This window comes from Xiphophorus maculatus, chromosome 16 (assembly GCF_002775205.1).
Source record: "Xiphophorus maculatus strain JP 163 A chromosome 16, X_maculatus-5.0-male, whole genome shotgun sequence".
NCBI classification, from domain to species: domain Eukaryota; kingdom Metazoa; phylum Chordata; class Actinopteri; order Cyprinodontiformes; family Poeciliidae; genus Xiphophorus; species Xiphophorus maculatus.
The window spans coordinates 9,358,596-9,385,121 of NC_036458.1; the positions used below are offsets into that span (position 1 = coordinate 9,358,596).

Consider the following 26,526-nt stretch of genomic DNA (forward strand, 5'->3'; position numbering starts at 1 on the left):
CCTAAGACAAAATGGCACCAAGAGTAAGATTTTCCTGTTTGTGTCCAGCAATAAAAACACACTGTACATTTCCGTCTTAAATATTTTCCATTCAATTGCATGAAGACAGTATATAATATTTGTGTTCATGTTTAAAATCTTCTATTTGTTGATCTGACACAAGAATGACTTTCTTTGGATAGTGGTTACATGATGCCATCTTGTGACAAAACAAGAAAATAGCTACTCATTTACGAAAGCAACACTTCTGTCACATCAAATATCTTTTAATTCTCTGTGGAGAGCTTCCAATTTGCTAAATTAAAAAATGACATACAATTAATTCCCGAGGCATTAGATAAATAATGGAATACTGTCATCACGAAGTGGTAAGAAAAATGCTCAACATGGACATGACCAAGAACTGGACATCACTGCAAAATTGATTAAAAGACCAGAAGGAAGTTAGTAGGAGGTCTATAGCAACATTAAAGGAGCTGTTATCAAGGATATAGAGTAATGTGGAGAGTCCCTGTGCAAAAAAGCAGAAAACATCCAAGTCCAGATAAATTTAGAAAAAACACATTGAAGTATCCCAAAAGCCTGTTGGACAACATGGGTTAAAACACATTTAACACAGTGAGGCATCGCGGTTGTAGCATCATACTTTAAGGCACCGTTTATTTCCATGGAACAGACATATTATGAACAGTTTCAAGTACCAATCAGCGAAGGACACTAAAAAGCTGATGTTAAACAGGAATGGTAACAAATGGTAAGTTACCTGCATTAGCAGTTTTCTTGTCAAGTTCAATGACTTCAAGCTTTGTGAATAGGGTTATACACACCCTTATGGTGGTAAGCCACTGTAGCCACTGCTGCCCAGAAGCGAGGTTGCCACCAGGGCACCAGCAGGTAAGGTGGGTGAGTTGTCTAAGGGCACAACACCAGGGACAAACAGACTGGGGGGTTGAACCGGAAACCCACTGGTTACAAAACGAATCCCTACCCCATGAACCACAGTCAGCAACAGAATAAAGACCTTAAAAGAAGAATATCACACTTCTATGACGGCTCAACCAGAGAAAAGGCCTGAATCATATTAACAATCTGTTAGCTGATATGAAGAGGGCTATAAAGCAAAACCGCAAAATCTCTTTAAGTTTTGAAAGTGACTCAAGGTCAAAGTTTAGAGTCATTCACATTTATATAAACACACCATTTGTTTACTTATGTCACACCCAGAAGATTCCAGTTTGTTTTGAATTGAGTTGTAGAGGTTACATGATAGATTTATATATTAGATATTAAACGTTTTAATGCTACTTATTTTGGTCTCATTTATCAGGGAACTTTCCTTTTTTTTATTCAGATTGTATTACAAATATCTAATATAATCTAGGTAGGATCTGAATCATACATTACAGCAAAACTGTAAGCTGATCAGACATTGGTGTCTTCCTGCACAAAACATCTCAGCTATTCAGTGCAGACCTGATAAATAAAGGTCTGAAGTCATCTCTACCTGGAAGAGAAGGAGTTCAGGTCTCTCAGAAATGAGGGCGGTTTGGGTTTCCCACCCCCACAAATATTGCTGGAGTCCAATCTCAGAGGAGTGAATAGGGAGATGAGTGAACTGAAGTGAAAGATATGAAAACCTTTTATTAGACCAGAACCACAGTTAAAAACCTAAATGATTCAAATATATGTCCTTAGAATTTTTTTAAACTTTCTTGAACCCGATGGAAAATCAGCCATTACTTAATGGGTAGTGGCTGATTTTTCTCTGTGTAAACAGCAGGTGGTACCGCAAGGTTTGGAGTGCAGATGGGGGAGTCGAGAAAGGAATTTCAGAATCTGACCTATTCAGAAACTGGGCCCAATGAATGAACCGATACTTCCCTCTCCATACAATCATAACGTTGCTAAATTAGCTCAGAATGACTGAGCTGTATCGTAAAGCATTCGAGGTAAAGGAGCTTAATATTCAAATGTGGTTTAAATAAAAACAGTCAGCTGATTCACTATGTACCATCAACCAGTTATCTTTTGAGGGGGGGGGGTTATCACCACTACCTCTATGTACTTCAGTGAGACATAGTTGGAATCCTGCATTTAAATCCCATCTTTGTTTTTCTTTTCATTTTAACCTAAATCATTTGAAAATATTTTTGTCAAAGTGAAATGTGGAGATAGGAATGCGTTTGATATACAATTACAATAAAGTAGGGCTACAAAATAAACTAAGTTTTGAATACTAAGTGTTTTATAACGGTTCAAATCACAAATGCCGAGATGGATATTTCTGTTATTACCCATTAGTAAACAATATTCTTTTTGCTTCCGCCTGTCAGCGGACTTCAACAAGTGTGAAACATCAGGGGGAAACCGTGGCTTTTTGTTTATTTATAAACATGTATAATTTGGGCAATATTTTGCCTCCTAATATTAACGGTTCTACTTATGAGTTCTAAATTCGACACATAAAATGCTTTTGTGAGCCCAACTCAATTGTTCAATAGAGATTGTACATTTTATATATAGGTATTTTACCCATAAGTATTTGTAATGGTAGCGTTGCAGTGCCAGGGTTTCTGTTACTGCTTTATCGCTCGCAACTGAACCGGCAGGATGTGCCAGCTCATTACGTGAACGTACGATAATACATACCATCCGAAAAACCTTTACTGGCCATTTTACATTAACTTTGCATATCGTGTACATACAATGACATACTATAAATATATAATGATTCCAAACTATTTATGCTGAGATTCAATTTAAAAATAAGCCACCATCATCCATCATTCTGAAAAATAGACACAGAACATTGTTAAATCTTTTTCAAAAGACAGTTATGCGACAAATTCACAAACGGACAAATGAGTCAAGCTCAACCAGTGAAAACAGCTTTTCGTACCACTCCTGACTTCACAACCTCTTTTAACCTGCGATTTGCTATAAAATGTGTAAAACGTTCTTTATTTTAAAAAAACAAAAAAAACCCAACATTTTCTAACATTTTTTTATATCAACCAAGTTAAAATTGTTGCATTGAGAAAAAACTATCAATAAAGGATTAGGATTGTGTTCCCAATGTATGAATTACATGTTAAAAGTTATTTCCCAGGGCAAGAAGAAGTGAAGCTATTTGGGAAACGGAAAAGTCGGCTCTCGTTGGCGTTCTAAGCCAAAAGATTCGGCTCCCGGAAAGGAAACGCAAATCCCAACGTTACATTCCGCGCGAAAACACGGCCTGCGCGCCCGAACTGCACATAGCATCCACGTTAGGAAGCGTCCACAGACTGGCGGGTCACTGTGGAGCCGTGCTGTGGTTAATGACAGCGGGCTCAACTAGGTGTTTTAACAGTTAAAGCAGTTTTATCGTGTTTGTCTTTCGGCTTTTGAATAGCTTTTTACGATGCCATCCAAAACGTCCTTGTCTTTGCCCGACGACGTGAGAAAGAGGTATGGTAATATAAAAAAAAATGCTACTATTGTATATAGCAACCTACATTGCTATATTGGGAATTACAACAGCAGGCCTGGAAATTTGTCACTTACCCCGCTGCTTATGACTGCTGAACTTCGCCGCTTTGCTTGCAGTAGCATCTGCAGCTAGCGTTAGCTTGTTGCCAATTGTCAAATTCAGCTGGTAGGTTTTCCTTCTCCTGATATTAGCTTGCTAGCATGGTTAGCCTCACAATGGATGGGTTCGTGTGCGTGATTTGGCGCCACTCATGAAGTTTTCTTATTTATGTTTTTTCCCGTTTCCCTCTGTTAACCCGATTTCAGTATTAGAATATATAAGTCGGCGTCCTATTCCTTTGGCATAACTGTATCGTTATCTTGTCATGTGTTCTGGGTATAGGTTGCAGAAGCTGGATGAAGATGGTTCTCCAGAGGAGGCAAGTAAAGTTTGTAATCAATAACACTGTACTACTGCTTCGTGCGACCCATGCTGTAATAGTTATTCCCTCTGCTTCATTAAAATCTAATAAAATTAAGTTTGGTTTCAGATTTGTTTTTAACATGACATAATTAAGGAAATGTAATTGTGTCATGTAAGTCTGTGTTTTATTTTTTTTAACCTGAAATTTTCATTACTGTGAACTTGTTATTTCAGGATCAGGTGAAAGAGAAGCTAAGGTTGGTGCAGGACTTCCTGCATGATGACGCTCAGGACCAGCTGACCAACCTGGAGGAGAAAATGAAGAATTCAGAAATCTCAAAGGTCAGGGATTCTATGTATTTATTTCTGTTCTTGCCTAGCTACATGAATACATATCACAATATTGAAAAGTACATTTGTTTTAATGATTCAGTTGCAAAAATGAAAACTTGTGTTGTTTTTTTCTGTTAACTTTGGTAGCTTAAGAGTGTTTCTGTTGACACCTGATTAATTCCTGCATCCCACAAAGTCCCACAGAAGCCTTAAAATCACCCACTTATTGGGTCAGGCGTGTGCTTTATTAGCAGACTTCAGCTCATCTGTGTTGTTTGGATGTAATCTCCAGACAGTTTTATCAGCTGAGGGAAGCATGCAGTGGTTTAAGGATGCTGAGTGTATCCCTGTGTTTGAGGTGATCTTGATAAAACAGCCTGTCAACTGCTGAAGGTGACATTGCTCCCCCAAATCATCACAAACTGTGGAAGCTTCACATTGAACCTGAAACATCCAATTCTTCATCATTGTTCAGTCCTCTTTTGGCTACAGTTAATCTTGTTGCCTGTGCTTGTCTTAAAGAGATTTATAAGTTTTAATCGGTACTAAAGTCATAATCATATTCACTAATCCTAAAAAAAATCACGGTGTAATTGACATATTTAACCTTGAGTCATTTTAATCTAATTCATTCCCTCATGATTTTCTTATTTGTGGAGATCCTCCTATAATCTGCCATGCAACTGTAACTTTTATTTTTTTTCCTCAGGAGGTTTACATCTCTAAAGTTAAGGTCTTGCTGGGCAAAGAGCTTCGTCTTGAAAATGGCTCGCATGAGGACGGCGTGGAGCAGAATGGCAAGGCGAATGGGTTTGTTAATGGCTCCCATAAAGATAAAGAGGACGAAGATGTAAATATGGCGACAGAACAGGAAGAAACAGAAACCAAGTCACCACCTGCTCTCAAAGGGAAAGGTGGACGCAGGAGCAAGGCAAACTCTGAAACTAAAAGTTAGTTTAACACTTATGCCAGAAAATTCTGATTTTTCAAGAGCTTGAGTCACAAAATATGAATGTTTCAAGAGACATTTTTAATTTTTTTTTAACTATTTTGTAGAATCACCGACCAGTACCAGAGTCACCAGAAACAGTGGCAAACAGCCAACCATCTTGTCAATGTTCTCTAAAGTGTACGTATCGGCTTCATGGGTTCTGAAAAGAAAAAGGAGAGTCAAATTGTTTCTCTCAGGAAGTGGCTGACATTAAAATGGATTTGCTTTACAGTCAGAAACGCAAATCTGAGGACTTGAACGGAGAAGCTATCAATGGAATAAATGAAGCGCAGAAAGAAGACTACACTGAAGAGGTGATGATTTTATTGATCAGCAGATATGAATATCTGATCAGGGTTGGACTTTGAGTGTTTGTTAAAATCTATTTTGCACTGTGTTGCAGACTCAGGTGGAGAAACGCCTCAGGGTGGATTCTGATGAAAAGTAAGTCCTTACCTATCCAGATTTATTTATTGTTTTTCTACTCCTGGAGTGAATTCATTATTTCCAACTTTTGACTTGTTTTCTGCAGACTTGCTCCAGAGGAGTCGAAATCCAAGATTACTAAACCAGGACCTGCTGCAAAGGTATTGAGGTGCTTCTTTAAACATTGATGCTGTGGTTTGTAATAACATGAACAGCTTCAGCGTTTTCCTTTGACTTTTTTTTTTTCTCTCCAGACGCCACCTCCTAAATGCCCTGACTGTAGGCAGTATCTGGATGATCCAGATCTGAAGATGTTTCAAGGGGATCCTGATAACGCGGTGAGAGCTTCGTGGTTTCAGATGGTCAAAGCCCGTCAGGGTGGCGTTTAATTCCAAACCTGACTATTTTTAACTTCCACCTTCAGCTTGAAGAGCCAGAGATGTTAACACATGAGAGTTTGTCGCTGTTTGAGGCTAATGAGGATGGATTTGAGAGCTACGACCATCTGCCACAACACCGGATCACAAACTTCAGGTAGGGGATCCGGTCTGGATCCAAGCTGCTGTGTGCTTTGTGATAGTTCTTGACTAAGTCATGTGGTGTTTCTTTGCAGTGTGTACGACAAGCATGGCCATCTTTGCCCATTTGACTCTGGGCTAATTGAGAAGAACGTGGAGCTTTACTTCAGCTGCTATGTGAAACCAATCTATGACGACAGCCCGGGCTTAACCAGTACGACGGTTTCCTTGAAGACGTAAACCTTTTGTTGGTTGCTTGTAACTCTACAAATTATTCTCCGTTTTCTTCGACTCAGGCGGTGTTTTTGCCAGAAAGCTTGGACCCATCAACGCCTGGTGGATAACTGGTTTCGATGGAGGAGAAAAGGCTTTAATTGGATTCACAACATGTAAGTTCTCCTCTTCTTACCAAATGCCTAACACTGTTTAAGTGACTTGCTAACATCATCTTCATTTGTGCAGCTTTTGCCGATTACATCCTGATGGAGCCCAGTGAGGAGTACGCTCCCATTTTCGCACTGATGCAGGAGAAAATCTACATGAGCAAGATTGTGGTGGAATTCCTCCAGAAGAACCCAGACGCCACCTACGAAGATCTTCTCAACAAGATTGAGGTGAGCTCTTGCGTGAAATTTGAGCACTTTGGGTTTTTTGTGCTGCGATGTAGCGCTGACCACCTTTGCCTGTTTCCTGCAGACCACCGTCCCTCCAGCAGGACTGAACTTCAACTGCTTCACTGAAGACACCTTGTTGCGCCACGCCCAGTTTGTGGTGGAGCAAGTGGAGAGTTACGATGAGGCCGGCGACTCAGATGAGCAGCCAATCATTGTTACTCCCTGCATGAGAGATCTGATCAAATTGGCAGGAGTCACCCTGGGAAAGAGGTAAAGATCTGTGACCATGAGCTGACAATGAAAGCTCCTATAAACAAGCTGTTGTTTTTTACTACTTTTGTATTCGTGTATTCACACTCCTCACTCCTTATCTCCCAGAAGTCTAATATTCCTTTAACATTTCCTAATGCAGCATGCAGCTGTACTGGTAGGTAGGCTTTACTGTGGTTGAATTTAGCTTGTTTGTGGCTGTGTTCATGTGAAACATTCCAAAGCTTGATGCTCAAAGATCCATACCATAGTTCATGCTAGCATTTTGTTTTTAACCACGGTTTTGCTTTATATACCAAGTTATTTTCCTAGTTTAAGTATAGCATTTTTTTATCAGGTAGGTGTGTGAATTGGTGCCAGTAAAATCTACACTTGGTTTCAGGCCGTAGCAGCAAGTTTGTATAGCAGTCTAGTTTTTGCTACATTAATGTGTTCACTTTTGGTTTGAGATGTGTAAACTGGTAGTTCATAAAAAATAGTTTGTCTCTAGAAGAAGAAAACGGTATCTGATTTATTAAATTTTCATCTTTAAAATCAGATTCTCCACACTCAATACTTTCACTTCAAAATGCTTTTTCCATCTAGAGTGTGTGTTTCATTTCTTTGCTTGTTGCGTTGCATGGCCTGACGCTGGGGTTTAACGGCCAGAAGCATCACAATGTCATCACTTCACGTGCGATGAGGTGAAACCAAAACAACAGCTTTAAATTAAATAACTTTCTTCCGTTGACAGGAGAGCAGCCAGAAGACAGACCATCCGCCACCCAACTAAGATAGAGAAGGACAGCAAGGGACCAACCAAGGCCACCACAACCAAGATGGTCTACCAGATTTTCGATGCATTCTTTGCTGATCAGATAGAGCAGAATGATAAGGAGGGAGGAGTCAAACGGCAGCGCTGTGGAGTCTGCGAAGTGAGTTAGAGAAGCTCTGATTTACGCCAAGCTATGGTGATCCTTCACTGCACTTCTACATGAATAAAACGTTTGATTTTGTCTCCCGTCTCTAGGTGTGCCAGTCTCCTGACTGTGGCAAGTGCACAGCCTGTAAGGATATGATCAAATTTGGAGGAAGTGGCAAAAGCAAGCAAGCTTGTAAGCAGAGAAGGTGAGGATGTTAAAGCAGCAAAACAAAACACAAATTTAGTTTTTTGATTATTTTTTTTTTGGTTTTGATCTCAGTTTGCTCTTGCTGTTTTAATGTTAAACATGTTAGACTTTGTAATTCTTTTCCCTTAGATGTCCAAACCTTGCTGTAAAGGAGGCTGAGGATGATGAGAATATTGAGGAGGAAGATGTTCCAGCAGAGAAGACCAAAAAGGTTCTTCAAACCAAGAAAAAGAGACAGACCCAGTCCAAACTTGCATGGGTTGGCGAGCCTGTTGAGGTAGGATTTAATTTTGTGACAACAGGGTTGGATTTTCTGTCAAACGCAATCTGCATAATGACAAAAAAAAAAAAAAACAAGATTCACTGCTTGAGATTTTGGGAGTTTAGATGTGCTGTGATACCTGCGTTCTGCCAGCAGGTGGCAGTAGCATTGCCATTAACATGCATGGCAACCAGCAGTTGCAGGCTGAAAGTTGTCGTAAAGCATGTTTCCTTTGACACGATTTACAGTTTCCTATTAATATTTGTAGCTCGATTTTGAGGTTTAATGAAAATGGTCACCATGAAGTGAGGCAGATTTGTCAAAACTCAAATCAGTTTCATGATTGTAGTGCTTTCTAGAACAGAAACCCAGGCTGGTTATTTGCAAAACATACATAATTTCTTTTAAATAATCATAAGATATCCAGTGTAAAGTGTTTTTTTTTTCTTTCTTTTTTTTTACAGTTTTCCATACAAAGCACCTCAGGTTTTTGTCAAATAGGAGTGCTGGTGTGGGTATGGGTTTTAACTCTGATTCTCTTCAGACCGCAGGGAAGAGGCAGTACTACAAGAAGGTCTCCTTGAACGATGAAGTGCTGGAAGTGGGAGACTGCGTCTCAGTTTCATCAGAAGATCCGTCCACTCCTCTGTATCTGGCAAGGTATGACATCTCTTTATGTCCTCTAACACCACGAGGAGTCTAACCTGTTTATATCTAATGAGATATTTCTTTTCAGGATCACTTCATTGTGGGAGGACAATAATGGGAAGATGTTTCATGCCCACTGGTTCCTCCGTGGGATCCACACAGTCCTCGGAGAGTCCTCTGATCCACTGGAGCTGGTTATCGTCGATGAATGTGAAGACATGCTGCTCAATTATGTACAGGGAAAAGTGAACGTCATGTACAAAGCTCCATCAAACAACTGGTTCATGGAGGTCAGTTGGTGGTCTTAATGAACTATGTATTGCATTTTGTCCTGAATTGTTTATTTAGAGGGTCCGTTTATTTCAGGGTGGGGTGGATGTTGACCTGAAGGTGATTGATGACGATGGGAAGAGTTTCTTCTATCAGTTCTGGTATGACACAGAGTTTGCTCGGTTTGAGACTCCTCCTAAGACTGAACAATCGGTAGACTGCAAGCTCAGGTAAATGGCTTTTTAAATTTTAACCTGTTCAGTAAGATTAATAAAAAGGCATGTAAAAGAACTTGTTTGGCATCGAATAATGCCAAGGATTACTACTTTAGTTTTCTAGCTTTTTATGATGTTTCATTAACATTGGTTATGCTTTCATTTAGATTCTGTGGCAGCTGCGCCCGTACTAAAGAGCGAGATGAGCAGGAAGTACCTCGAGCGTTTGAACCCCTGGAGAACGAGGACAGTGACAGCAAGGCTCTGTATGCGTTGGCCTGCTTCAAGGGAGAACAATTCAGGGTTGGAGACAGCGTCTACATGCCTCCTGAAGCCTTCAGTTTTAGGTAACAAAATGAGTAGATTTCTGTAGCACTAACGGGTAGTTATTACTGCCTGACACTATGGTATCAGGCAGTAATAAGAGGGCTGTTGGAGATGAACTTGATTTAGATTTGGTGCAATCAGAAGTCCAGTGACTGAGAACAGAGATGCAAACAAACTGTTGGAAGCCAACCAATCACTGACCTTTTTACTTTTATGGAAAAGCTACAGTAAACTATGCAAAAGGAACCAACACTTGTCAAAACTCAAATCAATTTCATGATTGTAGTGCTTCGGTACCATTCCTAGTTTCTGATGTGACCTTACAAGCAATTCTGTCAGGCAATTTGGTTCATTGTTCTGTACTTTATAGACTAAAAACAAGATGTCATTCAAGCAACCTGCAAGTTATTGAATGGTCTATGACAGGGGTGGGCAACTCCAGGCCTCGAGGGCCGGTCTCCTGCAACTTTTAGATGCATCTCTACTTCAACACACCTGAGTCAAATAATGAGGTCATTAGCAGGACTCTGGAGAACTTGACTGCACTTAGGAGGTGATTGAGTTATTGGATTCAAGTGTGTTGGACCAGGGAGACATCTAAGATTTGCAGGACACCGGCCCTCGAGGACCAGGATTGCCCACCCCTGGTCTATGAGAAATTGTCTCGATTTTATTCAGGATTGACTTGAGTGGTAGACTAACTGATCTAATAATTGACATGGTTAAAATGTGGGTCATGGTCCATAATAACTGTTTTGTGTAGAGCACTTTTTATGCAGCAAAGTGCGACAAAGTGATTTATGGTATTTAAAACTATGAAAAAGCATGCAAATGTATCTATATCTATATTTATTTGATTTCTAGGTGATCTAGAAAACAACTGAAGTTCTCAGTTTAAGACTGTTACCTAAACCATCATGTGATTCACCTTTTCCTGTTTTTAAGTGTGAAACCAGCCAGTCCGGTGAAGCGCTCCCACAGAAAAGAGGATGTGGATGAAGATTTGTATCCGGAGTACTACAGAAAGTCTTCAGACTACATTAAGGGGTCAAACCTGGATGCCCCAGAGCCTTTCCGTGTTGGCCGCATCAAAGAGATTTTCTGTCATCGCCGCAGCAATGGAAAATCAGACACCTCAGAGGTCAAGCTGAGGCTCTACAAGTTCTACAGGTACACGTTTCATTCATTTTCAGGATCTTTAAGGGTCTTGTTGTGTAAAGGAGTGAAGAACTAACAGATATTTGTGTAAATAATCAGGCCGGAGAACACACACAGAGGCGTCAAAGCCAGTTACCATACAGACATCAATCAGCTCTACTGGAGTGATGAGGAAGTGACGGTTAGCATGTCTGAGGTACTTGGACGCTGTCAAGTAGAGTACGCAGAAGACCTGAATGAATCTGTCCAAGATTACTCCAGCGGTGGACCGGACCGCTTCTATTTCCTGGAGGTACAGCTATTTCCTCTTCTGTTTTTCTGCTGTCAATTCAAATTTGCCTGAATTAAGCATCTCTTCAGTGTAGCATATGTCTAATATTTGTTCTCTCTTACAGGCTTACAACGCTAAATCAAAGAGTTTTGAAGACCCTCCTAACCATGCCCGCTCTTGTGTTCATAAAGGGAAGGGGAAGGGCAAAGGAAAAGGTTGGTTTTTGCTTAAAAAATAAAGGCCTACATAAGATCTGGATGTTCTTGAATTTGTTGCTGACCGATATTTCACTTTACACTCATCAGGTAAAGGCAAAGGAAAAGCATCACAAGAACCACAAGAGTCTCGCACGGAACCACAGGCACTTAAAGTACCAAAATATCGCACCCTTGATGTTTTCTCTGGCTGTGGTGGACTTTCTGAAGGCTTCCACCAGGCTGGTAGGTTAATCTTGCATTTCAGTTACCAGAATATTTCATCAAACACACAAATGTGTTGCCCAGAATTTGCTCTTGTTGCTGGGTGTCTGTATATTTTTAAAAGGTTTTAAATTCATGTTCCTAAAATTAAGACCTTAAAAGGTTTTAAGTTCATTTTAAAGAATGTAAGTTGGCCTTAAATATGCTAATTACAGCTCTTGAGTGTTGTAGTAATACTATTCAATCTCGTTTGTAGTTTTAGTCGCATTCAGACGTCTTCAATGCATTCTATGACTCCAGGCAGCCGCTAATTAGCTGCTAATATACCCTTGTTAGCTAGCTAGCTTATTTTTTGCCTCCATTATGGATAAGTGCAAAATTATCATCAGTTTTATTGACGTTTGTTTTTGCCACTGGCTCACTTGTGTTGCCAGCCCATGTGAACCAGCAGGATTCCCTACATAGTTTTTACTGTCTTAACTTTAATTCCAAAAGGTCTTAAAAAGACTTAAATCTGACTTGCTGAAGCCTACAGATACCCTGTGTTTCCCACAGGTATCTCCGAGACCCTCTGGGCTATTGAAATGTGGGAGCCTGCTGCACAGGCGTTCAGACTCAACAATCCTGGCACCACAGTTTTCACAGAGGACTGTAATGTCCTTCTTAAGCTGGTCATGTCTGGAGAAAAGACCAACTCCCTTGGCCAAAAGCTTCCTCAGAAGGGAGATGTAGAAATGTTGTGCGGCGGACCTCCTTGCCAAGGTTTCAGTGGAATGAATCGCTTCAATTCTCGCACTTATTCTAAGTTCAAAAACTCACTCGTGGTGTCCTATCTGAGGTGAGTGTCTTATTGACTAGCCATGAATAATATTACATAGAAGACGATCCAGTTTGGATTGCTGATTGAATGGCTCCTCATGCAGTTACTGCGACTACTACCGGCCGAAGTTCTTCCTGCTGGAAAACGTGAGGAACTTTGTATCCTTCAAGAACTCCATGGTCCTGAAGCTGACTCTGCGCTGCCTAGTGCGGATGGGCTACCAGTGCACCTTTGGAGTCCTTCAAGTGGGTACCACCATTCAGATCGCTCCATTTCTGTTGTGGATGTGTGAAGCTGTCCTGGTGAGGCTAAACCAGATTGGCGCTCTGTTTTCTCCTGCTCATCAGGCCGGTCAGTATGGCGTTGCTCAGACCCGCCGCAGGGCAATCATCCTGGCTGCTGCTCCAGGAGAGAAGCTTCCTCGCTACCCTGAGCCTCTCCACGTGTTTGCTCCCAGAGCGTGCTCGCTTACCGTGGCGGTCGATGAGAAGAAATACGTCAGCAACGTGACGCGGTAAAAAAAAAACAAAAAAGTTCGACCTATGCAGGTCTGCAGATCTCCCGAAAGCTTGTGGATCTAACTGTTCTGTTGTGGATCAGAGGGAACGGTGGCATCTACAGGACCATCACAGTCCGGGACACCATGTCTGATCTGCCCGAGATTCGCAATGGTGCTGCTTCTTTGGAGATTTCCTACAACGGAGAACCTCAGTCCTGGTTCCAGAGGCAGATCAGAGGCTCGCAGTACCAGCCCATTCTCAGAGACCATATTTGCAAGGTAAGCTATATTTTAGTTTTCACATAACCTCATCACAAATTACTGCTGCTCTTGTTAAATACTAATTTCTGTTTTCAGGACATGAGTGCTCTGGTTGAGGCCAGGATGCGTCACATCCCTCTGGCTCCGGGCTCCGACTGGAGAGATCTGCCCAACATTGAAGTTCGGTTAAAAGACGGCACCACGACGAAGAAGCTACGTTACACGCATCATGATAAGAAGAACGGACGCAGCAGCACCGGTGCTCTCAGAGGAGTCTGCACCTGTGCAGGAGGTATGTAAGGTTCATTTACTTGATTTCTAATAGAATTGATGATGATCTCCAGCTGAAGAAATGTCTGGTTATTTTAGGGAAAACCTGCGATTCTGCTGACAGGCAGTTCAACACGCTGATCCCCTGGTGTCTGCCCCATACTGGGAACCGCCACAATCACTGGGCCGGGCTGTACGGCAGACTGGAGTGGGACGGTTTCTTCAGCACAACCGTTACCAACCCTGAACCCATGGGGAAGCAGGTATGTTCTCTCTCTGGAACAGATTTTTATGGCTAATCGTTAAAAGTATTAATCTAATACCTTCCATAGTTTTGAGAATGTTCAGTTCTCAAAACTATGAGAACAGTTCCCATGAGTAAGATCTAGTAATCTAGATCTTACTCATGGCTTTGAGTAAGATCTAAGTGCTTCCATATAATAATAAATCTTTTTTTTGTCTTTCCTTGTGATTTTAACCCAAACCTGTAACTACAGGGCCGTGTTCTGCATGCAGAGCAGCACAGAGTTGTCAGTGTGAGGGAGTGCGCTCGCTCTCAGGGCTTCCCTGACACCTACCGCTTTTTTGGAAACATCTTGGACAAACACAGACAGGTATGTTCCCAAACAATTTAACATTAAGAGATTAAATTATCAAGGGTCTTGATAATAATAAACAAATAATAAACTCTTTATCAGCATGATCAGATATGTGTTTTCTTTTTCCCAGGTTGGAAATGCTGTACCTCCTCCACTCTCCAGAGCCATCGGCCTGGAGATTAAGAAATGCATCTCAGACAGGATGAAGGAGGAACAAGCTACAGCAGGTGGGTAATTTGGTTTGTCTGCTTTTATTTCTCCAAACCTGCATTTACCATTTAAACTTATTCAGGTTTTTTTTTCAGACATCAAACAAGAGAAGATGGAGGTCTCTGATTAACTTCTATATTTCCATGTTTTAAAGGTTTTAATGCTGATGTTGGAATACTTTTTAAGTAATCTTGACTTCACTGTCACCAAGTGGCCACTATGTACTATGTAGTAATCATTCCATATTGAATCTTAATTGTTTTTATTCATGTTGTCAAATGTTCAATGTGGAATAAATTGTATGTAGATTTTATATGTAATATTTCAAATAAAGTCCTTCTGAAATTGTATGTGATTGAATGGAGCAGTGCATTAATACCAGCAATGAGGATGCAGCTTTGTATAGACAAGTTATACTGTATGTCCACCAAATAGTAAAAATATTTTGGTATTTACATCTGCATCTACTCCTTACATATTTCAACATAATTAAATTTAATGAATAAGTGGATTATAATTTTCTGTTTGCGATTTAGTTCCAACTTCTAAGCATATACATGTCTTTTAAAAATTGCAAAACATATAGTTTGCCACTTCATTTCTTGGTTTCATTATAGATTTAGCTGTGCTGCAAGGTTTTTACCCAAACTATTTCAAGATGCTTGGGTTTCCTACCATCTTTCACACACATCCAGCTCAGCAATCAGCAATAGCTGGAACAAATTTAACTAACAAGTCGAGATGATTTATTTCAGTAAATCTAAAAATTCTTAGTGTATAGCTTCACTACATACTGATTTTTCTATTTATTTAGGTGATAATGGGCTATAGCCTGAAATCTAAAACCCCAGTAAGGGAAGGTGCCAAGTCAGCTTTAAGGTAGAGGGAAACAAGAAGGGCTTTAAATGAATTCATAAAACATGGACAATGCCAGATTAGACGCTACCCAAATAATCTGTGGAAACTTCAAACTGTGGAACCTCACTCTGTCCACAATTTAACTTCCAAATTACTTTTGTCTGAAAATGATTTTGGACCACTGAGCCTCACTCCCATCCATTTTCTCCTCTAATGTCTTTGGTTTAACAGAGAATCTGGACCATATTTTTGATGTCTGTGCAGCAGCCCACACCTTGATAACCTCCAATCTTTAGAATGGGTTTATCATCCCATCAAGACTGATTATCTTGGTTAGTAGTACATTCTTACTCAATTTGTCTGAATACTACCAGTGATTAATGGCTTGTACATCCCATGGCAGTGACAGAAAGTTGGACAACTGTAGAAGTTAAGTCTTCACCATGATCAGGCTGCCCATAATTTTCTGAACAGACATTTAGGTTTTCAAGAACTATGCCATAATCAAAAATAAACTTAAGATCTATTAAGGTTATCCTTTTGTAATTACTGAAATAACTTAAATTCCAAGTCATGTTATGAATGTTTACAGCCACTCCTGTGTATTTAAGAGCTCACCTCTCAGGTAAGGTTTTATGCAGAATTTAAAGAAAAAAGAATCCTCTTTCAATTTTAAGAAACTATAAACAGCTAAGTCTAGGTATAAAACTTAGCTTATACTTGATTTAAGTAAAACAAAACTTTATATTATAATCTCTGCCAAAGCCAAAGGATATACAACAAGCAGATAGTGACAGTTTATCTTTATTTAGATCATAGTCACACTTTACAGTGACAAAATCTGGCATGTTGAAAGTCTAATGTATCCCTCAGTTGTTTGAAGGTCTGCAAAGAGAAAATAAAAGTTAGCAATAAAAAAGCATATTGTTAATTTAATACACAAAATTAACTGTAAACTCACTTGGCCCATTCAACATTGAGAATAAGATGATCATATCCGAATCCTGACACGCCTGCGATGGCTCTGGCTGCATCCTCCCGCCGGTGGAAACTGATGAAAGCAAATCCCTGCAGGAAAGACAGCATTAGATCAGAAAACTGGTGCTTGTCATTTCTGGTCATAGTCTATAAAATCCCAATGCACAATGATGACGAACGGTAATCAACACAGCAGAGACAGAAAAACAGTGAGTGCCAACCTTGGACTGTCCGGTATTCTTGTCTTTCGCCAGATAAATTCTTGAGATGGAGCCAAATGGTCTGAAAAGCTCCTGCAGGTCGGTCTCACGGGTGTCCTCAGACAGGTTGGTCACACGGATTGTGGCATTATCATCAGCTGTAAGGGTCAACCATTCGGTGTTTAATCAGATTAATATCTAGATGCTGCTCAAGAACTGAAATGCAGAAAGTCATTGTGCCTTCACCAATACTCACCCCTGCGGTTAGGCTGCATAGACTCTCCTCTTCGCGTTCCTCCATCCCTCAGACTCGGGGGAACGTATTTTCCAGTCTTGGTTTGCGCAGGCTGCACAGGTTCTGGTTCAGCTGGTAAAACACAAGAGCAAGCCGTTTTAATTCACAACCACGCTTAAATAATAATGATAATATTGAGTATTAAATAGTGAACAAATAGTACCAGAGCCAGGAGACTTCTCTTTGTCCCCAGTAGAAAGACCCAGCTGTTCAGCCAGCTCCTTCTGCATGGGACCCAGGGTGTCCTTGTACGGACAGCGAGTTGTCCAGTGGTCGCCTTTACAAATACGACAGGACACAATCTTCTGTCCCTTAAGTTTGTTCATGGGATCTTCTTCCTGATCTTGAGCATTTAAGTCCTGCAAAAATGAGAGAAATTAGCAACTCAGGGACAAGTTACAGCGTAACCCTAACCCTAACCCTGCACAACGTATGTTAGAGATTATTACTCCATTTTTCTTACTAATTTAATTAGCAAGGTGAGAATGTTTGTAGAGTTGTTTACAAAGTCAAATGAAGGCAAGTTCAGATTACTAAAACATTTTATCTAATCCACTGTAAAGTGTTCTCTCATCCTTTTATGGATGCCGCAAGTTATTGTTCCATTATTAAGCTGTGAACAACACTGGGTTTAATAAGTGCAACGGATTCTCACATCTTTGCTGGATATAAAGGTCATAAAGACGTCGTCGCTAACTGTAGTGGTAGCAACGTTGGGACCTGGTGCATCACGCTCAGAGTTGCCAAATTTCTTCCAGTTCTGCAATAAAAGAGTGAAAAAATATTACATCATTTGGGACTTTTACCGCTGATCATTCAAAAGGTGAATGCACCTTCGATACAAACCTTCCTTCTGGCAACAGCTTTGGATGCTTTCCGTGTCTCGATCTTGAAGGTCCGCACAATCTAGACCAAAAACAAACAAAAAAATACATACTAAATATAATTTTATTAATAAAGTACCACTATAACAAAATAATATATATAAAATCATGGATGTATTGCATATTTTCACTTTAAGTGTGAAGTAATGTGATCAAATAATTACCTTGGATTTTTTTCCGTCATCATCTATTTTATAGTCAGTGACAGTTTTTATGTTTCCTTTAATGGTTTCCTTAGGAGATGGTAGAGTGCCTGTTGAGAAAGAAAAGTTTTTTATTCCAAATCTACAGACTTCGGGAAGATTCTTCAACAGTTATCTTCAAAGTAAACTTTTAAAAATCCCTATGAATAAGACATGAGTGACATGTCGGACAATCATAAAGAAAACAATATAATCACCAGTTAAAATTATTCGTGGTCAAACTGTCGAATGGAAAGCTGAACTTCTCCATCTGTTGTCATGTCTCCTATTTTAGCTTTGTCCAGATATCAAAACGAATATATTGACAAATTAAGCTAAACATTAATCAATTTGCAGTGGCCTATGTCTATCATAACTGTCTTGTAAACTGTCTAGCCTTCCGTAGACAGCCCTTAAACATGCTGGAAAACACTGCCTCGGTCCCTGTCATCGTGTCCGCTTTCTAATTATCTGATAGCAATCGATCCATTTTGGATAGTTAGAAAAAGGTCTGACAAATATCGCTTTAAAGCTATTTATCCCGATCAGTCAGTGGTTACATTTAACTTGCTTTTAATGCCCTACAACCACGTGGAAGTGGAAGCCGCCTAGCCGGGCCTCACTCTCCTCTGGCGGACTGCGAACTACCGGAGCTGTGCTAACGTTAGCTCCACAAGCTAAAACACTCCTTACCTTCATCTCCTTCCTCCTCGACCTGGTCGGCCCAGCTGGGCTTGGAGCTAGAAGTCAGAGTTGGAAATTCAGTTTTATATTCGTAAAATACCGTAAAAGCAGTCGGAAACAGTTAAAACTAGTGAAACTTACTCGTCGTATTCAATCGACGGCATCCTCTCCGTTAGCCTAGCTTCAAGAGGATCACCGCGAAGTTGCAGCACATACTTCCGGCACTGAAACTTCACAATAAAGGTCTAACGTGACGCCAATTCTTTCAAAAATAAAAGTTTATGGACAAAATTCAGTTTCCTGTACTAATAAACAAAAGACATTCCAAACAAGCATATTAGTACCATGGATGTAGAATGCGGATAATTTGGGCTTCTTTGGCAGCCACATGAAGCTTTAGAGGTTAACTATGAACTCCTTTGTAAGAAATTCTCCTGGTTCATTGCAGTACATTTACAATATAATGGTAATTATTTTATTTTCCTGCAAGTTGCAGGAAGGAAACTACATCTTGTGTTTACTCTATCTGATATATAAACTTGTTGCATGACCTGAAACATTAAGTTTGACAAAAAAGTGAAAACACATTTGATCCCATTTGTATAAATTACATGTAATGTATAAAATGAGGAAAACTTTGAAAAAAATGAAAATTTTTATTACAAACAGATGTGATTAAATGTATTCAGCACAGAGCTGTGACATTTAGGCATCTTACAAAGATACATGCAGCAAAGTTATGTTTAGTCTGAAACCAGGCTCTACTTCCTCATCCTTCTGGGTTGTCTTCTGAGCTCTTTCCACAGCATGCTACTCTAATACTGTCAAACACAGCCATGTAGAGTATGGGATGGATACACATGTTCAGCGTTGCCAGTCCCTTGGACACTTGGTACATTTTGTAGACCCAACAGTTTATGCTCTTGGGGTCACTTTTCCTCAAATACAGATGATAGACTTGGTAGACATGATAGGGCACAAAGGAAACAGCATAGAGGACAATCACTGATGAGACTAACAAGGCAACTTTATGCTTTTCAAGTGTCGTTATGTTGACATTTTTCCACACAACCCGAAACAACAGACAGTAAGAAGTAAAAGTTACTATGAAAGGAACAAGACAGCCAAAAACAGCAAGGAACACTCTGTAGATAAAGTCAGACGTGTCGTCAGACGTTTGGTGACAGAAAGCCACACATAACGTGTTGTTATTGTAATCGTGTTGACAAAGAGAAGCAAACTTCAGCATAGGGCTCGAGATGACTCCAACAATAATCCATAAGATGGCACTGATGACTTTGACATGAAAAGGTTCCACATACGAGCGAGTGAAGAACGGGCACACGATGCCTATGCAGCGGTTCAAGCTTATTGTCATGATGAAGAAAATGCTCACATACAAGTTGCAGGTGAAAAGGAACCTCTCGATTTTACACACAGCCTCGCTGAACAGCCAGTCTTTCCCCAGTGCGTAGTAGACAATCAGCAGAGGCAGGGTGAGGATATACAGCAGGTCACTGATGGCCAGGTTACAGGAGAGGACAACACCGGAGTGCCAGTTGCGTTTTTCTTTGATGAGCAGCAGCCACAGGGCAAACGTGTTTCCTGCCAAGGCCACCACAAACTCAACCCCATACATGGTAGGGAGCAGGCCAATCTGAAACTTCTCACATTCAGAGAAGTTGACTGCCATCCTGTTTTCTCTAAGAAATAAAAATGGAGTAAGGCATTAAGTCGACACAGATTTCAATCAAGAAGTAAAAATAACTTCAGCTTACCTAAAGGCAGACATGCAAACTTTATTTTGTTGGTGAAAAGGCTGAAGACAGAAATTGCTCCTCGATCATCCTCCGCTGATAAGTGAGTGATGAACAGCTCAGAATAACACAAGACTCACTTCCTTATGCTCTGGCTTGCATTGTGCAAGATGCAGAAGGAAAACTGAGCTGTGACGACACCAGCACCATCCACTTGCCAATATTGCAATACAAAAGCCTAGTTCATGTCAGAACTTTGTTTAAAAAGCGACTTTGTACTAAAGACTAAATATGAAGAGATGGTCGATTACTGTCTGCAGATTTTGAGTGGGAATGCACAACATGGAATAAAAATACTTAAATTACAAAATAATAATAAAAATGCACATTTAATAAATAAAAAATAATCAAAATCAGAAACTAGTTTGGTAGAATAACTATTTGCAAGTGGAAAATATATGCAACCATGTTGCCTACTAAAGCCTACTATGGCCTAAATAAAAGGCAAAATGAAGCATTTACTCTTTTAGGGTTGTGACTAATTCTCTAAGCAAAGCTGCATTTGAAAGTGGAGCCACTGACTGCAGCATTGAACAAAAAAAAACATTTCTAAAACATCTGAGTGCAGAAGCAGATATTCAGTTATCAGAATGTCGTCTGTACCGATCATAAAAAAAGGATGTAAACTCACTTCAAGGCTGGTTAAGGAAGTGGTTTGAATTTTATATTTAGAGTGTTGCTTGCCCTCAAATACAGATGACAGCAAAATGGTATGTGCAAAGGTCATTTTCAATAGTTTAGATAACATTTAGGTCCGACAGTGTTCAAATATTTTCAGCAGCATTTACAAATGATCGCCAGAACGTTCTGGTTTCATGGTGTGTTCTTTAGTCGTAACATACTGTACATCTTAATCTAGATTTTAGTTTTTCCTTGCAGTTTAGTTCTTTGCTTAGATTTGTACTCCAATAGTTCAGATTACTTTACTTTCAGAGAAATTTATAAAATGGCATCAGATTATCGATACCAAATATGTAACCATCATTTTCCCATCCTTATGCTTTACATTCACTTTTAACTGTTGAATGCTTAATTCTTTGTTCTTCAAATTTGATTCTCCACTATTGGGTTACAGTGAGAAGCTAAAAAAAAAAAATCTTCGCAATGAAGTTAATCTAAAGCAAAAACACTATTTTATGTTAGAATACTTAACATTAATGAAATGTACAAATCACTGAAAGACAAAAAATTCAGAGTTATTTAATCAAAAAATGTTTTATTTTTGTTCTGAAGTCGACAACTATAAACTGATGAACATTTCTGTATTTTTTTTTTTACAATTTGTTCATTTGAAACTGTCCAATAACATTTCCTCAGACTTAAGCAGTAAGAGCAAATACATTTGCTGCCTTCTGTTGCCTTTGGAAGGTACTACACCCAAAGTCCAAATGAAGGGGAAAAACAAAGCAAAGTTCAGCGCTTTCCTTTTGTCCGTGTGAAGCTTTGCTTTCCACCTGCACCTTTCCTCTTGAGGCCAGACTTGCCTTTGTGACCTTTTGTCTGAAACGTTTTGTCCTTGTTTCTCTTTCCATCAAAGTTTTTGCGTGAAAATTTATTTTCCCTCTCTCCAGATTTCTTAGAGCCAAATGCTTTTCCTGGAGGCCACTTTTTCTTCCCAAATGCTTTCTCCTCATCTTTAGATTTCTTCCATCCTTTTCCATGAGGAGCTTTTCCCGTTTTGTCTCTGTGCTGCCCAACTGCACCTTTTCTTTTTGGTGATTTAGAATCTGGTTGTTTTGATTTACCAGGGGACAGCTTTCTCTTCTTGGCTCGGTCGTGAGATTTCTCTGGACGCCGCCTCTTCTTGGCCCCCGGAAACATATCTGCATTGTGGAGAAATATGTTTTAAGGATTTAAAGCAAGACTAGTGCAACAAACGGTGCACGGCTGTTTGACTTGAATACTCACCTTCATCTGGTTCTTGCCCCACAGCCTGTCTATAGTACTCCACATCATCATCAGATTCAACAGCAGCTGGCCTATCGTCCTGCATCCCTGGATCTTCCACCTCACTGTCCTCCTCGGCTTCAGCTCGTTTCTTTTTTATGCCTTCCAGACTCTTTTTCCTTACAAGATGAAAATATTTTACAGACTTCAAGTATTAATAAAGAGAAAGAAAATTGCCCAATAATTTTACGTTCAAATTACTTGTTCTCTTCTCGTTTCTCTTTCTTCGTCGCCACATTTTGCTCCTGTGTTTTCCTGCGTTCCTCCTTTTCCTTCATCTTCGCCTCCTTCCTCCTCAGGATCTCCTGTATTTCTTCCTCTGTCTTGGAAACTGGCACAAAAAAAATAAAAAATCCAGACTGAGAAACGGTTTGTGCCAAATGTGCATGAAGCAAATAAAGAACTCAGGATGAATCAGTAAGCGTTTACTTGTAGAGATAAATCATAGAATTCATAATGCTATTGTCATCATGTTCATCTGGACATTTGAAGCAGAAACTAGCTGGGAGAAACATTCACTCACTCATGGAGTGGTAAAGAATGTTCCCGTCTCCCATCCCTTCCTGGATCTTCACCAGCTGCAGCGTCATTCGAGGACCGATCTAAAAGGAGAAAAATGAAACGGGTTCAGCTGATCCATACGGAGTGGAGGAGTTTGATGTATTCTAGTCGCTTAGTACGCACTTCGGTCAAACGGACAGCGCTCTGCTGGGACGGCATGTTGCCTCTTCCGGAATACATCTGCGGCAGCTCCGTTATGTTGTGCTCGCCGTCCTGCTCGGCTTCACTTTCAGACAAGTTCGCTCCCCTGAAGAGTTGTTAAATAAAGTTCAGATTAATTTTTACTTTTGTAAAATGGAAGCAATCCACTTTTTTCAGTGCCGCGAGAAGTAAAAGAATCTTACTTCACCAGCAGTTCAGTGATATCCTCAAACTTGCTCATATTGGGGAACTTTTCTTGCATTAGCTTCTTTATTCCTCGGCTCATCCCCACAGGGACGACCTTCAGGCTACTGCAGGAAGAGAACAACAACAAAAAAACTTTTAATTTGTTACTGAAAAAACTCAATAAATAACAGAACTCTGTCTTTAAGTGTGAAGGCTCATCAGTGCGTTTACTTTAGACATGCATCATGACGGTGTCAAGTCGTATTCTGTCATCATCTGAGCCCATCACTTCAAAATGCTGATATTAGATCAATACCTTAACAGATCATTACTTACTAGTGCCGAAACTGAATTTCCTGGGACGCTGGGTCAAAACTGAACAGTACACACCTCTTGATGCTGTTGAGGTTTACCTAAGAAAAAAAAAAAGTTATACCCAAAGCTTAAACTTGTATTATGCTGAAAACTCCTTTCACAACAACAAATCAGATAGCGTTTACTTTTGAGAGATCTTCACAGATACTCAGAAGACTATACTGTCATCACATCGTTCTCAACATGAGGTGGGTGATTTTTGTTTTACTAAACGCACCTTTTGGACATTTATGGAGGGAAACATGTTCTGGAACATGGTGGCCATGAGTTTCACGTGCATGCCATCCACTCCAAAGTTGCTGAGGATGAGAAGTGGATGGTGGGTGAACTGCTGCTCATGCATCCTGTGCTTCTTCAACGATGAAACCACGTCTTTGATAAGGGAATACTGGAAAGGAAAAATAAAATATAAATGTCCTGAATAAATGTTGATTTATAATTAAAAGGGGTCATCAAATGGCTTTGATAGCTTGGGTTCATCAGTGCGTTTACCTTGAAAAACATCACTTTACAATCAGGTTTCTGTGCGTCATCATGTAAACCCGATAAATTTGACTTGGATGTTACAAAACTTACCTTCAGGACCTTAAAATAAAGCATGGGGCCTTTGGGAAGTCGAGCGAGTCTCTGGAAGGAGAAAGAAGATTTAACTGATGGTCCTTATGTGAGAAAACTGTATGTAGGTCGTGATCAGACTCGGTTCTCACCATGTTGATGCTGTCGGGAGTTTTGCCAAAGATAATGAAGTGGGTCACCCCCAGGGGTCCTGCTACAGACACAAAATCCTTAAGGAGATTTTTTTTCCGTACCTGAATTTTAAAAATAAGAAAGTTACAAGCATGATGAGTGGGTTGTTAAAGCTCGAGCAGACCTTGCTTTAAGAGGATGACAGACCTTCAGAGACTCTGCGGTGTAAGGCTGCATGACTTTCCTCATGTCCTGGACGAGCTGACCCACGTTTTTTCCAACCTGACCCCGATGAAACACGAAGGAGTGGGGCACAGACCTGTAGGCATCCTCAGCCACGTGGATGGCTTGTCCTCGGGATTTCTTTTGGTTTTTAGTCTAATGGAAAAGAAAACATGAACAGAACTCATTACTGAGGCTAAATATCTAAGACGCAAGTTTCTTACACAACGCGAACTATGAACGTGATGCAAATTTACAACCCAACACATATACATAAATGTCTCTCCACCAGAGCTGGTTATCATAAAACAAGGCTTTTTATCAAAGACAAGTCAACGTAAATGGCACGTCTATGTAAATGGTTATTAGCCATTAGCTCCCATGCTATGTCTGGCACTTACCTTTGATTTCCCCATGATTTAACTTGAAGCCGACTGAATAGTTTCACCACAAAAACTCGAAAAATGTTGCTAAAGTATATATAAGCTAACCATACTGATTACATAAACTGGATCAGCTAAATGTTTCGAACCACTAAAGTTGAAATAATAAGCTTTAAAGTGGACTACGTTCTTTCCACATGGTGTTCTCGCTATGTGCAGCACACTAATATGTCCGTGCTTCTCGTTCAGGCGTGCTAGTTCCGAGCTATAGGTTTGACCACAAGAGGGCAGAAAAAAAGCGCACAATGAAAGGTAGAAATCTTTTTGACCACTAGAGGACAGAAGACGTGCACATCGTAAGATCAAACTCATGTAGTTATTGTACAGTATTACAGAAATAAATGCACGAGTTCAATGAGTAAATAAGAAAAGTGCATTATCTATGAGTAAATAAGAAAATTGAATTATCTATAAATACATCTTAATATATTTTAAGCAGAGAAAAACTCTTGTGTGCTTTAAAATTGCTGGACAAAATAAAGTACATACATCAACACTTGTGAAACCACATGCTTTACATCTCTATTGTTACGACCCAGCTCAGCCAGGGGGAAAGAGAAGTAACATTAAAGAAACCTAGATGATAAGGTTTATCAGTTTGGAATTTATTGTTTGGGTTTGACAAAAATTAAAGGTAAAAAAAACTCCACAGTCAAAAGTTAAGGTGTCATAACCAAAAAGAAAAACACTGAACAGGAATCCACAAAACAACCAGAGTTGGAACCAAATGTCTTAACCAAACAAAATAGGACCAAAACCTAAGGTTAACAACAAACAAGGTTAACAACAAACAAAACTCTAGTAGGCTACTATAAGCTTACATACAAAGCCCTCAGAGGGACTATCACAAGTAACAAAGATTTACACAAGCTCACAAAAAGACAATGCAGTATACAGCAGTCAACAAACACCTGACAAAGTGGCAAGCTGTCTCAGTAAAGAATCAGCTGTGCCTTCTCCCAGGAAGTCTTGGGTTTAAAAAGGGAGGCCTCATCAGGGATTGGTGGAGCTGATAATTGGTGAGCCAATCAGCTCTGCTGTAGACCTCAGGGAGTGGCACAGGAGGATTAGGGCTGCAGCCAGTTCCCAATGGAATTAATTTCATTAGAAAGCTGCAGATATACAGAAAAGAGAGAGACAAAGGAAACATACCAGGCCACCGGCCGTAACACTATCGATCAGAAACTGATACACACGAGTAAGATACATTTTTGGGAGTTGTCCTTATTAACATTCACAACTGCCCTCATATGTGGAAGAACCAAAATAGGTCTATGTCACATGTTACTTTACAACAGCCCATGCAATATTAAACAAAGTCATTCACAGATTACATTATATGAAATAGAGCAAGCCCTAAAACCCAGTTGCTCGATTCACAGTTTGGACAGAGGCAATGTATGTGTGATTTATGTCTTGTTTTGATTATTCTTGCCCATTTCCTGCAATAGCAAGAAAGTTATAAACATATGATTTAAGGTCTAAAATGTAAGTATTATCCACAGCAACAAATGCAAAAACTCAAATTTGAACACAAACAAAGATTTAAGCAAAAATGCCAAAGAACTGTATGTTTATTTTTTTAATGAAACTAGTCTTCATTGAAGATGGGCATCATCTGTGTAGTGGGTGGTGGGTATGACTCGAAGCTACAGCTTCAACACAACGCCTTAGTGCTCTTGTCTGTCGCAATAGTGAATTCATG

The 26,526-nt window shown here is 39.9% G+C and overlaps 3 protein-coding genes across 4 annotated transcripts; 1 reads left to right on the forward strand and 2 right to left on the reverse strand.

The window, feature by feature from the left end:
• The first annotated feature begins 3,209 nt into the window (after window positions 1-3,209).
• On the forward strand, window positions 3,210-14,705 carry dnmt1 (DNA methyltransferase 1). 2 transcript variants are annotated; one of them, XM_023349415.1, is made up of 35 exons: window positions 3,210-3,447; window positions 3,851-3,887; window positions 4,106-4,213; window positions 4,914-5,154; window positions 5,261-5,333; window positions 5,428-5,509; window positions 5,599-5,639; window positions 5,728-5,782; window positions 5,876-5,959; window positions 6,046-6,155; window positions 6,235-6,353; window positions 6,436-6,528; window positions 6,602-6,753; window positions 6,836-7,023; window positions 7,166-7,180; window positions 7,757-7,937; window positions 8,033-8,130; window positions 8,262-8,409; window positions 8,939-9,054; window positions 9,131-9,332; window positions 9,409-9,542; window positions 9,695-9,874; window positions 10,800-11,024; window positions 11,112-11,304; window positions 11,408-11,498; window positions 11,589-11,723; window positions 12,258-12,540; window positions 12,626-12,767; window positions 12,870-13,036; window positions 13,123-13,300; window positions 13,379-13,574; window positions 13,652-13,815; window positions 14,050-14,166; window positions 14,282-14,378; window positions 14,457-14,705. In XM_023349415.1, exons 1-35 carry the CDS (start codon window positions 3,401-3,403, stop codon window positions 14,489-14,491), a joined length of 4,527 nt encoding a protein of 1,508 aa, XP_023205183.1. In that variant the 5' UTR covers window positions 3,210-3,400; the 3' UTR covers window positions 14,492-14,705. The 2 variants fall into 2 exon arrangements, with proteins under 2 accessions (XP_023205183.1, XP_005812842.1); XM_005812785.3 differs by lacking the exon at window positions 7,166-7,180.
• A 1,300-nt stretch (window positions 14,706-16,005) lies between these two features.
• Window positions 16,006-18,670, reverse strand: eif3g (eukaryotic translation initiation factor 3 subunit G). The gene is made up of 10 exons (XM_005812784.2): window positions 18,584-18,670; window positions 18,452-18,498; window positions 17,741-17,829; window positions 17,539-17,598; window positions 17,348-17,452; window positions 16,856-17,051; window positions 16,654-16,764; window positions 16,419-16,555; window positions 16,181-16,287; window positions 16,006-16,104 (listed from the first exon to the last, which is right to left on the reverse strand). The coding sequence occupies exons 1-10, from the start codon at window positions 18,604-18,606 to the stop codon at window positions 16,089-16,091; spliced, it is 891 nt and encodes a 296-aa protein (XP_005812841.1). The 5' UTR covers window positions 18,607-18,670; the 3' UTR covers window positions 16,006-16,088.
• A 408-nt stretch (window positions 18,671-19,078) lies between these two features.
• On the reverse strand, window positions 19,079-24,990 carry LOC102238082 (suppressor of SWI4 1 homolog). Its single transcript, XM_023349222.1, has 13 exons — window positions 24,780-24,990; window positions 24,364-24,534; window positions 24,177-24,278; window positions 24,046-24,096; window positions 23,687-23,857; window positions 23,431-23,507; window positions 23,112-23,219; window positions 22,891-23,014; window positions 22,730-22,808; window positions 22,408-22,537; window positions 22,168-22,325; window positions 21,680-22,082; window positions 19,079-20,145 (listed from the first exon to the last, which is right to left on the reverse strand). Exons 1-13 carry the CDS (start codon window positions 24,792-24,794, stop codon window positions 19,212-19,214), a joined length of 2,523 nt encoding a protein of 840 aa, XP_023204990.1. The 5' UTR covers window positions 24,795-24,990; the 3' UTR covers window positions 19,079-19,211.
• Window positions 24,991-26,526: the final 1,536 nt, after the last annotated feature.